We start from the raw sequence: 15,201 nt of genomic DNA on the forward strand, positions 1-15,201 counted from the left end.
GTGACCATACTGCTCATGCGGCCCCCGATGAATTTGAGTTTGACACCCCTGAGCTAAAGGAAACCTATTTTCACTTCATATCATGAATACACAGTGATGCTGGGATAGTAGAACAAGTTCATAAAATGATACAAACTGTCCTTGGACAGGGTCTTTGCTATAATGTATAGAAAAATTCAATCCCAGTAGTATTGTTCCAGCTTTGATATTCTTTCAGGCTGCCTTTTGTCCCTAAGGCCTTGACACTCAGCCCTCACCTTCTATCTTATTTCATCCACTTACCCTTGAAGTCCCTAACTCATCCTCTTGGCTTCTATGAATTTAGAGCAGCTCAGCCTATGGCTAGTGCAGACAGAAGCAAGATGTACTGAATTCAAGGGGGCACTCTCTCTCTCTCTATATATATATTAGATATATAATCTAATTGCCAAATGGTGCCTTAAACCTGGGTTACAGTCTCCACAATGGAATGTCTAGGCGCTGTTTTCATTTGTTTTTGTTTTTTGCAATGGACTACATTACTATTATTATTATTAATTTATTAATTATTATTATTAATTATTTATTATTTATTATTATTATTATTATTATTATTATTATTATTATTATTTCTATACCGCTTTATATTTTAAAGAGCAAATCTCAAAGTGGATGACAACACATTAAAACATCAAATACAACAATGCAGAACAAAACAAATTCAAGCTTCAAGGAAAATATTCCGTCTCTAAGTGACATCATGCTTTCCCCAGTCGCCAACCCAGCATGCATCTTCATATGGTTGCAATTGGACCTGTGCCAGTCGCAAAACGTGCCTGGTGCCTGGTGCCTGGCTAATTTCGAACACTGATTTCAGTCTATGTGATTTATATTTCTGTTCCTATACTCATTTTCACATGATCATTTTCTGCAAGATTGTTTTAACCATGTGGGGCTTCTGCAAGTGAATTAACACAGAATCCACAAAGCACTTGGCTTGTTATGAATATTTTGGACTTCAAGTGCAACATGTCTACCATAATCACAGTGAGAACTTTTAAAAATAGAGAATCTGTGCAGCCTTTGCTCTTTTACACACATTAAGTTCTTTTATAATTTCCATTATTTTATACAAACTCTCTTTCATATGGTGTTAAATCCTGGGGATGGGGCAAGTGTTCTTTTGTAAACAAACCAGTCCCTAAAAATAGATTCAAGGGAACATATTTTGCAGTTATATACCTTGAGCAATTGTACTGTTCTTCAATGTGAACTGAATGCAAGGTCGATTTTGTGTAAGAACTAGACAACAGGACAGCCAGAAGATTGTAACCAAAAGTCACATTCCAATTTAAATGATAAAATATTTCATTGTGGAAAGGCAATCCGTTATGCTCTCTTGGCTACTAGCTTCTTCTCCTTCCCAATCATACAGCTCCTAAGAATGTTAAACTGATTGGCCAGGTATACCTGCCAAACAATAATCAGTTTAAAAAGTTGACAGCAGACAAAGTATAATCTTTATAACAAATAGCTTGATCACCTTAAAACACATCCTAATTTTTCCTCCACATTAAAAAGTACACCCTAACAAATCAAGCCTTCAAAGGCAACTAGTGTGAAATTATTAAACCTACAAAAAGGGCATAATTCAAGGACAGTAGTGCATTAAGTAGCCAATAGAAAGCTAACAATATTGACCTGCCAAGGCCTACATGACTCACTGGATCACCAGCATATGTGATCAACAGAGTTCTTCTTACTGTAACATTTTCATGTGTCAGTGTAACTGCATTTCACATACAGTTTAACCGTGTAGGTCAAAGGCAAGCACACATACTCTAAATATAGACTCCCATCTGCAGCCAACCTGCAGACTGGGGAAGACTGACAAAGCCGGGCATCATCATGCCAAGCAGCTAGAAATGGGAACAGCCTGGCAGCCAAAAGAGTTTAAGGCCTTTAAGGCCAAGGACTATTAAAATGCCAAAATTCAGCCTCTCACTTGCACTATTATTTTCTCAACTCCTGCTTAGTTACGTAAGCAGAAGTAATCATTAGTTTGGGCCACAAGAATGCTGTATTAATGTGATGTTATAAATAACGAGTACAACCTAGCTGCTATTAATCATGGAAAACACAAATTTAATGCTAGAGCCATGCAACAGCATAACCCCAAATATCTGGGTGCCTATATGAAGGTGGAATTAGATTTAATCACAAAATAAAAAGATAAAGGTGAATAAAGTGGGGGGGGGGGACTAGAAAGAAGTGACACATCCAGAATAAGGAATTATCCAGCAATAGCACAACAGCTTTATTGTAGTGCAGGAATATTCAGAGTGGACTTTGTTTTTAAGAAAAGGGAGAATCTGTAGCATGCATCTGAGATTTACTATATCATCCAAGTCACACTGACTTTGTTCACTGATCAAAAGAAGTTTTTACTGACCTCAGCACTGAAGTGTAAATATAGCAGCTGAAGAGCAAGATGTAGTCAAGCCTGAATCATCAATAAAACTGCATACTAAGTCCAATTCCCATATAGCCATTGTTAGTAATTATGTATGAAGCCAGAAGGACACCCAATGGTCAAAGATCTGAGATTGATGTTGGAAAGTCCCTGTTCAGATTTTTATCCTGTGATTCAGTGTCGTGCTATTTTTAAATAGTCAATTTTTGGCCAAAAAGTTCACTTACAGATTTGATCCCCAAGGCTAGCTATAATAGGAGCTTTGGGAGTTCAGTATCGTAAAGGTCAAACTCCAAATCTAAGAGGGATACATGATAGCACCTCAATTATTCCATTGCCTTGAAATAACCAATGATATACATACCAAGTGATCTAAAATGTGCAGATCCATATTCAGATTATCAAAGCATGCATATTTTGTAAGATAAGAAGGGCCACAAAAGGCCTTTTTTGATGCAGTAGATATCTCTGATTCCACAGTGCAGTCCCAGGTATATGTCTCTGACTGATAGCACAATCCTATGCAAACTAACCAGGGAATAATCAACCAGTGGAATTTACCTCTACTTAAAAATGCATAAGACCATACTGTGAAAAGAGCAGCGATGCACAGCCCAGCAGCAGATATAATGTGGACCAGACTTCATAGCAATGCCCACTGCTGATGTCAAAAGTGTTACTACAGAACGGAACAGGCTATATTAAAGACCTATTAGCAAAGGCAATGCAGTATCTTTTCACTGATCAGCTATTTTAGCAGAATTCACTATGACATCCACAAGGCCACTGTACAGGCAGACTGTACAGAAATGGGTTTCTTTTCACGTCATAAATATGCCTTCAAAATGACTGAACAAAATGTGTAATAGCTTCCAGGAACCTTGATAGTACTTCCTATGGGATGAAGGGTAGTCTAGAAATACAAACAAAGGATGGACTGTAGCTCTGGCTAAAGAATCTGCTTTGTGTGAAGAAGTTCCCAAGATCAATCCCTGGCATCTCTGAGTAATGCTGAGAGAGGACCCCACTTGAAATCCTAGAGAGACACTACCAGGAAGCAGAGATTAGTCTGAGCTACATGGACCAGTGCTCTGACTTGCTACGGCTGTTTCCTGTGTTCCTAAATAAATAGCACCCAGAAAAATGCAATTCAAACAGAAAGCATTAGGAATTCCTCCCCCTTAGAACAATGCTTTCCAAGTCAGCTTACTGAGCCACTCCTGAACTACCTCAATATATTTTTTAAAAAAATTAAAGTAATCCAATTTTTGGCTGGAGAAGCAGTGTAAAGACTGCTTCACATGCCTTTGAGTGTTAATTTTCAGCATTAAATACAGCCAGCCTTGCAAAAAGTGTCAGAAATCAGCTAGGTGCCATGCACATTTTGCGACTGGTGCAGGTCCAATAGCGACCACACAGAGATCTCTGGATGCCAGGTTGGTGACTGAGGAAAGCACTTAGAAAGGATCTGAAATATTTTCCTTGAAGCTTGAACTTATTTTATTCTGGATTGTTTTATTTTATGTTTGAATGTGTTGTAAACACATTTAGAGTGATAAACACATATAGAGTGATATAAAAATGAAATGAGGAACAACAACAACAAACTTCACAGGGAGGGGTGTACCTAGAGATTCCATTGTGGCGATGATTATAAACTAGGCTTAAGGTGCCATTTGGTGATTAGATTATATATCTGAGTTTCTAACACTGCTCGCAAACTGAACATTATCTAACCTACAAAACTCAATAATCACTTCACACAAGTTACATACACCCATGCACTACATCACGTGTAAAAACCATGAAGATGCCCATTTCCTTGTCTCAAAGTTACTGCTTGTAGGAAGGCCTGGCTCAAAGATTACATTAAACCAAGAATAAATGTTGGCCTCTCAATCCTTCAACAGAAGCAAACTACAAGTGCTAGTTCACACATAACAAAGGTAGCCTCTGGGGTGTTGCCTGCCTAACATGGAAGAAGAAGCGGTGAAGGTCCTGTGTGAGTGTCTGGAGGCGGTTGGAGGATGGATGGCGGCTAACAGATTGAGGTTGAATCCTGACAAGACAGAAGTACTGTTTTTGGGGGACAGGAGGCGGGCAGGTGTGGAGGATTCCCTGGTCCTGAATGGGGTAACTGTGCCCCTGAAGGACCAGGTGCGCAGCCTGGGAGTCATTTTGGACTCACAGTTGTCCATGGAGGCACAGGTCAAATCTGTGTCCAGGGCAGCTGTTTACCAGCTCCATCTGGTATGTAGGCTGAGACCCTATCTGCCTACGGACTGTCTCACCAGAGTGGTGCATGCTCTGGTTATCTCCCGCTTGGACTACTGCAATGCACTCTACGTGGGGCTACCTTTGAAGGTGACTCGGAAACTACAACTAATCCAGAATGCGGCGGCTAGACTGGTGACTGCGGGCGGCCACCGAGACCATATAACACCGGTCTTGAAAGACCTACATTGGCTCCCAGTACGTTTCCGAGCACAATTCAAAGTGTTGGTGCTGACCTTTAAAGCCCTAAATGGCCTCGGTCCAGTATACCTGAAGGAGCGTCTCCACCCCCATCATTCTGCCCGGACGCTGAGGTCCAGCGCCGAGGGTTTTCTGGCGGTTCCCTCATTGCGAGAAGCAAAGCTACAGGGAACCAGGCAGAGGGCCTTCTTCCAGCAGATGTCAAAGCGATAAACAACTACCTGACATTCAGAAGACATCTTAAGGCAGCCCTGTTCAGGGAAGTTTTTAACGTGTGATATTTTACTGTATTTTTGGTTTCTATGGAAGCCGCCCAGAGTGGCTGGGGAGGCCCAGCCAGATGGGTGGGGTATAAATAATAATTAAAAAAAAAAATAAAGAAGCAGGGGAAGAGCAACTCAGGGATTCTGAGCAGCATGCACCAGCATGCAACTATGGGATAATGTGATGTGTGAACCAGCTCCAAGTGTGAACATTCCCAAGAGGCCACATCTCTGACAGGAAGGGACATGTGGGACAGGCTGTTGCTGGTATGTGAAGAAGCGTAACAGTGGAGCATACAACATCTCAGAGCTGCAACTTTATCAGATGTGGGGAACCTTTGGGCCTCCAGTTGTTACTGAACCATAAGTCCCATGATCTCTGGCTACTACTCATATTTGCTGGGGCTTATGGGAGTTATCATTCAGCAACATCTGGAGGGCCAAATGTTCCCAACATCTGAGCTAGATAAACTCTAAGCAGAAACTGAGGGCTTAAGTTCACATGAAGTAGCCATAAATGTCAGAATTCAAGAATCAAGACGAGATTCAGAATCAGCTATCTGAGTTCAGAACACAAAGGCTGTCTTTGGACATTCATATGTATCTGTAAAGCTTAAATTGATTTTGGAGCATGTCATTGTGCCTAATGGTTTTACAAAAGAAAAATGGGCTTCTGCACTGACTTGTAGGATATGTCTTCAAAATTAAATATAGTTCAACTTCAAGCACAGGCAAGAACAATGCTCATTCAGCATTTTTCTAGAAACTAATACGAAACTGTAGTAAACATTATCTGTCTTTGCCAATAAATGTTGTAGATTGCTACCTTGGAAAGTTCAGCATTGGCTCAATTACATCCCTCCCAGGTAACAGAAATAAGCTTTAAAAATTTAGTATAAAGAAATTAAGATGGCAGTCGCATGACTAAACCAAAGAGCAATTTCGTAATTTATTTAGGTGACTTATTTAGGTGATTTATAATCTGTCCTTCATTAAAATCAATCCTAGATACAAAAACAAAGCAATAGAAAAAAGTAAAGCACAAAAATAGATCAAATTCTATTATAGCACTTTGGGAGCAACAAAAATCTCTTGCAGTCAACAAAACAAATGCCTGAGTAATGAAAAATGTATTTACATGGTGTCTAATACTTACGACCCAAATCTGCAAGACGAGGGCTTTCCACCATCAGAGTGCTACTATAAAAGACACCTTCTCACAAGTTGCTACATAACACACCATCAGCAAGTACAGCTCTGTTGTCCTACCTGACCTCAAAGATTGGTGGGAGTAAACATATAGGGGAGCAGGCAGTCTAACCAATACTTGGGTCCTAAGCCCCAGTTTTCATTCTTTCTTTCTTTATGACACACTTTCTGAATGAAAATTTGCTCACGCCACACCTAATTTTTTATTGGTAAAAAATACATTGGAAATAAAAGAAGACACAACTCCTAGCAGTGATTGATTCACAACAAAGTGCACAACTACTTTGTAATGCAGTGTTTCTCAAACCTGGGTCCTCATCTGTTGTTGGACTGCAGCTACCATCATCCCTTACTAGCAGGACCAGTGATCAGGGATGATGGGAGTGGTAGTCCAACAACAGCTAAGGACCCAAGTTTGATAAACACTGTTATAATATGACCATGGAACATCCAGAATGTATAAAACAATGCAGCTACATTAGAACATGAATCACTCATGATTGTCACTGAATCTTCCTGCCACACTTGCTATCCTCTCCTGCCACACCAGTGTGGTGCACCACATCCTTTGAGAACCAATGACCTACCTGTTCCCCCACTAAGCACTGTCACCACACTTGTAATGGAAGACTCTTTCAACCTGAAGAAATTACAGGTGTAAAATTTAAATTATCAAATTTAAAATGCAATCAGGAAGCACGGAGCTGTGTAATCTAATGCTAAGGATCCTCCTGCAATCTAGTACTTGCATGGTCAAATGCAGGCCTCAATATAAATGATACTTTAAAACTCACTACTACCCACGTGTATCCTCTGAAACCAACCAACCCAATTCAGCTTAGTCTGCAAGCTGGGACATGATCAAAGAGGCAATGCAACTAAGCAAAAAATCTAACAGCATACGGTTTTAATTTTATATTTTTAACAAATGGGCTATCCACAATAAGTTTAAGAATTTATCTAATCTAGAACTTGAATATGCACCCTGGAGAATGGTATTAAGACAGTTTCCCACCAAATACTTCTAAGCCTGATGTACTTGCTGATACTAGAGTTATCTAGTTAGTAAAAGAGTTAAGTGATCAAACCTACTGAATAAACCTCAAGACTGACAATGAACTACAGAAGTGTCAAACACAGGACAATTTTCCCTAAAAGACAACTCTGGAGGCCTGGAATGAAGTCCACAAGGATTCTATAATTGAATTACTTAATTAACTCTGGCTGAATATAGTCTTTAGTTCTTTTTATAATCTGTAAACTAAAGTAAACAAAGAATAGAGAAGTTTTATCTACTATGTCAATAAATCCAGAGACTTGACAATGCAACAATTGTTCCGCTAAGCATATTTTCCACCTCTGTATCTAAGCTTGTTGCAAGTATCCTCAGTCAATCACAATGAATAGGCCAGCTAACACATACAACAAAAAATATGCATCTAAGTATATTTTTCTCAACAGTGGATGGAGCCTATTGAAGATCTTCTTTTCCAACAAGCCTTTTAAATGGAGATTTTTATTCCCATCTAGATAGGTGTACTGAACTTGAAATTGTTTTTATATATTTTTCATTGTTTAACTGCTTTGGGATCTTTTATGGGAGGCAATTCATAAATGAGATAAATAAAACGCCTTCTTTCTTGGAGCCTATCAGAGATTCTTAACTTTACAGTAAAACTGGCTATCAGATAAGCAGCACACAAAGATTTGTCACTTGTGTCTTCAGTCCTGTATCAATGGACATGCTGCCAATTTCTTTGACAGAAGGAATTTGCATTTGAAATCATATTGATAGCAAACCTGGTATTCCGAAAGTTAAAGAAAATATTCAACTTTTTCTCTCCAAATTCCTTAGACACCAAAAGTCCAAACCTTTATTGTAATACTGCATAAATACCTCTCAATTCACATATTTCATTTGAATATAATTCAATTTTCTTTAGCATTTATGCAACCAAACTCAAATGCTATATATGAAGATAAATATAACATCTAGATCAAAAAGATGGGGGTCCTTTAAAATCACCTAAGTGACTGCCAACGCAAGGGCTTACTCGGTCACTTATGAGATATACAAATCAGATTTGAAATATATGTTATCTAGGTCACTCAATCCAATCTTTTTCAGAGGAAAAGAACCATTCTTTACCATTCTAACTTTATACATGATCCACTTGTAATGATTACCATATTTTATGCCCAAGAACATCTGTTCTGATTATGTTACATTCGAAAGACATAAGACTAAAATGTGAGGGACTTAGAAAGAGAAGTAGAAGTGACAGGGATCCCAAGTTTAAAGAGAAGGTTATTGCAGGCAGGCCTTGATAAGAGCTTCCCTACTGATAACATTCTTCACAACAACCTGTACAACATCTGCCACCAGATGTCCAGCTGCCAGACAATGAATGTCATAACAGTAGAGCAATGGATGCCCTAGGTGGTGTCAAGATATCCTCTGAAAGGATTTCAATTATCACAATTTGACCACCTATTCTCAATTTCATCCATATTTTCATAGAAAACAGCACATTTCCACCCACTATTTAATAACCCATGTCATGATACATCTTTTAAGATGGAGGCAAAATATACTGTGCTGCATTCTGTGAAATTTAACACCAGGCGTTTAAAAAAAAAAGGCATTCAGCTTACTATAAAATTCTCATTACAACAATGGACAATCCTGAAGTACACTCACGTTTTCATTCACGGTGGGCAGTTCATTCACTGTGGGCAGCGGAGTTCTAGTGGACATTTTCATCCACTTGCGCTGAAGCACCGTTTGCAATGGCAAAATCCAGCTAACTATGGTGTATACAGATATAGAAAATACTAACACTCTCCCCCCTCCGAATAGTTTTATATATATATATATATATATGTATGTATATATATATATATTTACCAAAAAAATCGCATTTTTACTGCATGATAGTGGTTACGAAGTACCACCATCAAGGGTGGGGGTGGGTGGGAAAAGAAGGGGAGTGTGGGGAGGGAAATCCGGCTTGCTTCCCCCTTCTCCACCACGACCCCCGTTTCTCATCTATATTCCAGTCTGATAATGGAGCATTGTATCCTCCCGGGAGTCTTCAGGGATCATCCTACAGACCAGATTAGGATCCTTCGAAGGCGGCGGCGGCGGCGGATTAAAGAAGACGGGGATTCTCACGGAGCACAAAAAAAGAGGGGTGGGGGAGAAAGAGAAGTGTGTGCCTGGGTTAGAGAAGGGGGACAGGGAGGGAGACGAGGAGAGACCAGAGCCGCTTCTGAGGAGGGAGGGGACGGGGCTGCGGGCGAGCAAGGGCGGGGGGTGTTTCGGGGCGCTGCAGAGACGGAGTCCAAGTGAGGGGGGGGGGATAAACCGGAGTCGGGGAGGATGAACCCCCTCTCAGAGCTGCCCAGGGGAGGCTTCTGTCCGCCTCAAAGGACCCCAAGCCCCGCTTCACCGGCCCTCGGCGCTCATGCCTTTCGCCCCCCGCCCCGACTCCTCCTCCAGAGAAAGTCCCGGTTCCTCCTGCCGCCGCTATGCTAACAAGAGCGGGCCCTCCTTCCTCAGCCTGAGGGGTCTGGCGCCGAGCCTTCCCTTCTCCGACAACACCGAGCGCGGAGGAGACCCGCCGCCGCCGCCGCCGCCACCGAGCGGGCTTCCTCCTTCCTCCCCACCACCCAGCCCGCTTCAGCCACAAGCAACAGCAGCAGCAGCAGCAGCGCCGCCGCTCCCGGATGATCCAAGATGGCCGACCGGCTTCCTCTGCTCCGGCGTGAACCGGAAGAGACCACCCCCTGCACGGAGAGAGGCCGCGGCTCCTAATGCTGGGGCTGCGGGGAGAGAGGCAGGGAGGCTGTGGAAGAGGGCGCAGGCGCAGGCGCGCGTGCTGCGTTTCCCAGCCCTCCCCTCCTCCCTTGTTGCTAAGGTCCCCTGGAAGGAAGGGAGGGGGAGGAGCTTTGATTTGGGCGCGCGCTCTGGGTTTCTCTCGGGGAGGGGGGGCGGACGTCGTGAGGTGGGGGGAGGGGTATTCTCGCCTCAGAAGATTATTATTATTATTATTATTATTATTATTATTATTATTATTATTATTATTTAATTAAAATTGTATATCACTTTTTATCCTGGAAGCTGGGTTATCGCCTCAGAAGATTATTAATATTATTATTTATTAAAATTGTATACCACTTTTTATCCGAACATCACAGGGGTGGAAGCTGGGTTAGCGCCTCAGAGGATTATTAATATTATTGTTTATTAAATTTGTATACCACGCTTTATTCAAAGACCACAGGGCTGGAAGCTGGGTTAGTGCCTCAGAAGATTGCTATTATATTATTATTACACACACTCCAACATTTCTCTGATGAAAATAGGGACATCCCATTCCATAAGGATAATTTGACTATTCATACCACACACATCTGAGCAGCTTCCAACATATATAAAAACATACTAAAACATTAAGCATTAAAAAAACAAAAACTTCCCTATACAGAGTTTCCTTCAGATCGCTTGTAGGTCAGATAACTCCATACCCTCCAACATTTCTCCAATAGGGAGAAAACAGGGACATCCTAAGGAAAAACAGGATATTCTGGGGTCAAATCAGAAACTAGGACGTCTTCTGTAAATCAGGGATGTCCCTGGAAAATAGGGACACTTGGAGGATCTGTTCTCGCCTTAGAAGATTGTCATTATTATTATTATTATTATTATTAATAATAATAATAATATTTATTAAATTTGTATACCGCCCTTCATCCAAAGATCATAGGGCTGGAAGCTGGGTTATCGCCTCACAAGATTATTAATAATCTTATTTATTAAACACACATACCACCCTTCATCCGAAGATCAAAGGGCTGGAAGCTGGGTAAGCACCTCAGAAGATTATTATTATTATTTATTAAATTTGTATACCACCTTCCATCCAAAGACCACAGGGCGGTTGACAACATAAAAATACAAAATGAGAACACAAAATACATAAGAAAACAAAAACAAACCCATAATCCTCCTCCAACAAACACGTTTAAAAGGCCACAGAATGATAATCAGCCAAAGGCCTGGTTATAGGGAAATGTTTCTGATAGGCTGCTGAAGAAGAGCATCTATTTTTGTATTTTCATATTTGAACCGCCCTGTGATCCTCAGTATGGAAATGTAATAGATGACACTAATATTAAAGAGTCTGCCCTCCTTTCACACACTGCTAATAATATACAGTATTCTACCTCCCAGCAGTAGTCATACATATTGATGATAATAATAAAAGAAATCAATGTCCTCTCAGAGTAGGGCATGCTTAAAGTATGGGGTTGTCGCAGTCAAGAAAAAGAAAGGCTTGCTTGTGGCACCTCAAAACCAAATTCCCTATATCAGATTTATTCTGGCAAAAGCTTTTGTGGTCTGGAGCAGAGCCTCTGCCTGGCATGCAAAATGTTTATTCCCCCCTGGTATCTCCAGGTAGAGGCTGGGAGAAACCCCTGTGTGAAATCCTGGAGAGCTGCTGCCAGTCAGTGTAGGCAATACTGAGCTAGATAGACAAATGGTCTGACCTGGTGCAAGGCAGATTCTCTTATGTTCCAATGTGTGTAAGAAGCATAGCTGCCAACCTTCCCCTTTTTTGCGGGAAATTCCCGGATTGTTAGATATCCCATAGACTGTCCCCGGGACAGGTGAGGTTGCTGATCCCTTACTTTTTAGGCTGCTGATCCCTTATTTTCAAATCTGAAAGTTGACGGCTGTGGTAAGAAGTTGGCTGATGTTTAAGAAGCTGTGGCACCTCCCGAACCAGTGGTGTTCAATATTTATATAAATGACTTGGATGTCACATGAAATACAGAGCAAGATTGTTTTTCTGCTGCTCCAGAGAGTAGTACCTGAACCAATGGGTTCAAATTACAAGACAGGAGATTCCAACCAAACATAAGGAAGAAGTTTCTGACTACCTCAGAAGCTGGTGAACTCTCCTTCACTGGAAGTTTTTAAACAGAGGTTGGATGACCACCTTCTAGTGATTTTTTAGCTATGGTTCCTGAATTGTAGGGGGTTGGGCTAGATGACCCTTGGGGTCTCTTTCTGCTCTACAATTCTATGAATCTAAGTCTACAGATGGGACGCAGGTGGCGCTGTGGGTTAAAGCCTCAGCGCCTAGGACTTGCCGATCGAAAGGTCGGCGGTTCGAATCCCTGCAGCGGGGTGCGCTCCCGCTGCTCGGTCCCAGCGCCTGCCAACCTAGCAGTTCGAAAGCACCTCCGGGTGCAAGTAGATAAATAGGGACCGCTTACCAGCGGGAAGGTAAACGGCGTTTCCGTGTGCGGCTCTGGCTTGCCAGAGCAGCGATGTCACGCTGGCCACGTGACCCGGAAGGGTCTCCGGACAGCGCTGGCCCCTGGCCTCTTAAGTGAGATGGGCGCACAACCCCAGAGTCTGTCAAGACTGGCCCGTACGGGCAGGGGTACCTTTACCTTTACCTTTAAGTCTACAGATATGTCCATGGGCAAGAAGGTCCTGCATGTATATAAAAATGTGGTATATAAAGACACAAAGACACGCATACACACACACACACACACACACACACACACACACACATGCCACTATGCAAATATGTGAGTGATTCTAGGAACTGAAGTACCTGCTAAAAGTGGTGTCTAAATTAGCCCTTAGGGAACTTGAGTGTACTTTCACTTCCCCCTTTCATTTAACCGTGACAGTTGCAAAGCTGATATTGGCATTTGTCTTAACACACCATGGAAGTATTTTTTGAAAGCATCCTGTCTGAATTTTCCAAATCACTATGTCATGGTTTTTGTACAGTTTGCTATATGAGCATCTTCCTTAATGAAGAAAGCCTTTCAGGGCTATGAGCTATTGAGCCACCCCACCTGCTTGAGGTGGGCTTTAAAGGAGCAATTTATCAGCTGGAAGGTAGCCAGTGAATGAGAAATAATACTGCATTTTTCAGCTACCTGGCAAGAAAGCAACAACTGGGAGAACTGGGCTTCAGTAATATGTTCTTTTTGGTAAACACTAGCACTATGTGTCTATCAGATGGGCGAGTGCTCCTCCACTATTTTTTTTATCATAATGAAATTTACACAGGGAAAGGCTGTCCTTGGAAGTTCCTACTGCTTGGGGAAGCGGGGAACATGAAGGTTAGGATTTAAGGTCTGAGAGAGCCTTTTGTCTGAAATTCTGGAGAGTCACTGCAAATCGGTGTGCACTACTCTTCCCCAACCTGGTGCCCTCCACTGGCTGTGGACTACTTGTCCCATTAGCCTCAGCCAGCCATACCTGTGGAGCCTGATGGGATGTGTAGTCGAAAACATCTGAAGGTTTGGGAAGACTGGTGAAGGCAGTACTGATTTAGATGGTCTAATAATCATAATCATAATCAATGATCTAATAAAGGGACGCAGGTGGCGCTGTGGGTTAAAGCCTCAGCGCCTAGGACTTGCCGATCGAAAGGTCGGCGGTTCGAATCCCTGCGGCGGGGTGCGCTCCCGCTGCTCGGTCCCAGCGCCTGCCAACCTAGCAGTTCGAAAGCACCTCCGGGTGCAAGTAGATAAATAGGGACCGCTTACCAGCGGGAAGGTAAACGGCGTTTCCGTGTGCAGCTCTGGCTCGCCAGAGCAGCGATGTCACGCTGGCCACGTGACCCGGAAGTGTCTCCGGACAGCGCTGGCCCCTGGCCTCTTGAGTGAGATGGGCGCACAACCCCAGAGTCTGTCAAGACTGGCCCGTATGGGCAGGGGTACCTTTACCTTTACCTTTAATAATCATTAAAGCAGCTTACTGTGCTGTTAGGTTGCCCCACCATAGCACGATTTGCAGGATTTGATTTGATTTGCTTCATTATACTTCTGTGCTGCTTTTCATTCAAATGAATCCTAAAGCAGCTTGAAAACAATAAATAACAATAACATGATAGAGCATCACAAATACAGCGTAAATCATAATTAACAGATCATCAGTAAAAACAACTACAATCCATAGAACACTGTTGACAAAGCAACAGCTAAAAAATAAGCTAAACATCACAACTAAAACAAAAGTCATACTATATGATTAACAAATCAATAGTGGAGGTGGGCATGACAGAGATTTTTAAATTTCTGCATGGTGTGGATGAAGTGAATAGAATATTCCTTCCTCTGTCATAATACTAGATCTCAGGGGTCATCTCAAAAAATTTGTTGGCAGTAGATTTAGAACAAAAAAGTAAGGATTTCACATCATGCACAATTACTTTATAGAATTCACTGCCACAAGCTATGGTGATGTATACTAGCCTAGGTGGCTTTAAGAGAGGATTAAACAAATTAACGCACAATAAGGCTGTTTGACCATGGTGGGTTCAGCCACAGGTATGAGCTGCTGGAGGTCAGCAGTGGGAGTGGTCAGTTGCCTTTAGCTGCAGCGACTGGGCTTCCTGGAGGTAGGTCAGTGGTAGAGCATCTGTTTTAGCTACAGAAGGTCACAGGTTCGGTCTCAGATAAGGCTAGAACTGGGAGAGATACCCACCTGAAACCCTGGAAAGCCATTCCCAGCCAGTGTGGCCCATATTGGGAAAAATGAACCAATGGTTTGACTTGGTATAAGGCTTCTGATGCCAGTTATGATTTTACCCATATGAAGGAAAGTTCAAGTCATAGCAGACCTCTTGAAATTAATGGACCTATTTTAGTTACACCCATTAATTTCAACGGGTCTACACTAAGTATGACTTACATTGGATACAACCCAAATGTCATACCGGTTTTTCATGTGGCAGACTACTTGAAAGTTTGGGACCTGGGAAA

The 15,201-nt window shown here is 42.1% G+C and overlaps 1 protein-coding gene across 8 annotated transcripts in view; it reads right to left on the reverse strand.

Annotated features, from left to right (window-relative positions):
- Positions 1 to 10,170, reverse strand: part of MARK3 (microtubule affinity regulating kinase 3) — a 69,371-nt gene extending 59,201 nt beyond the window's left edge. For 4 of the 8 annotated variants that reach the window (XM_079990562.1, XM_079990558.1, XM_079990560.1 and 1 more), the window contains exon 1: positions 9,101 to 10,170. In XM_079990562.1, coding sequence (XP_079846688.1) covers positions 9,101 to 9,163 — 63 coding nt within the window. In that variant the 5' untranslated portion in view covers positions 9,164 to 10,170. The remainder of the gene's footprint in view (positions 1 to 9,100) is intronic. The other 4 variants (XM_079990564.1, XM_079990561.1, XM_079990563.1 and 1 more) reach the window with 2 other exon arrangements.
- Between the last annotated feature and the right edge of the window lie 5,031 nt (positions 10,171 to 15,201).

Source organism: Podarcis cretensis (genome assembly GCF_951804945.1).
Source record: "Podarcis cretensis genome assembly, chromosome: 1".
NCBI classification, from domain to species: Eukaryota; Metazoa; Chordata; class Lepidosauria; order Squamata; family Lacertidae; genus Podarcis; species Podarcis cretensis.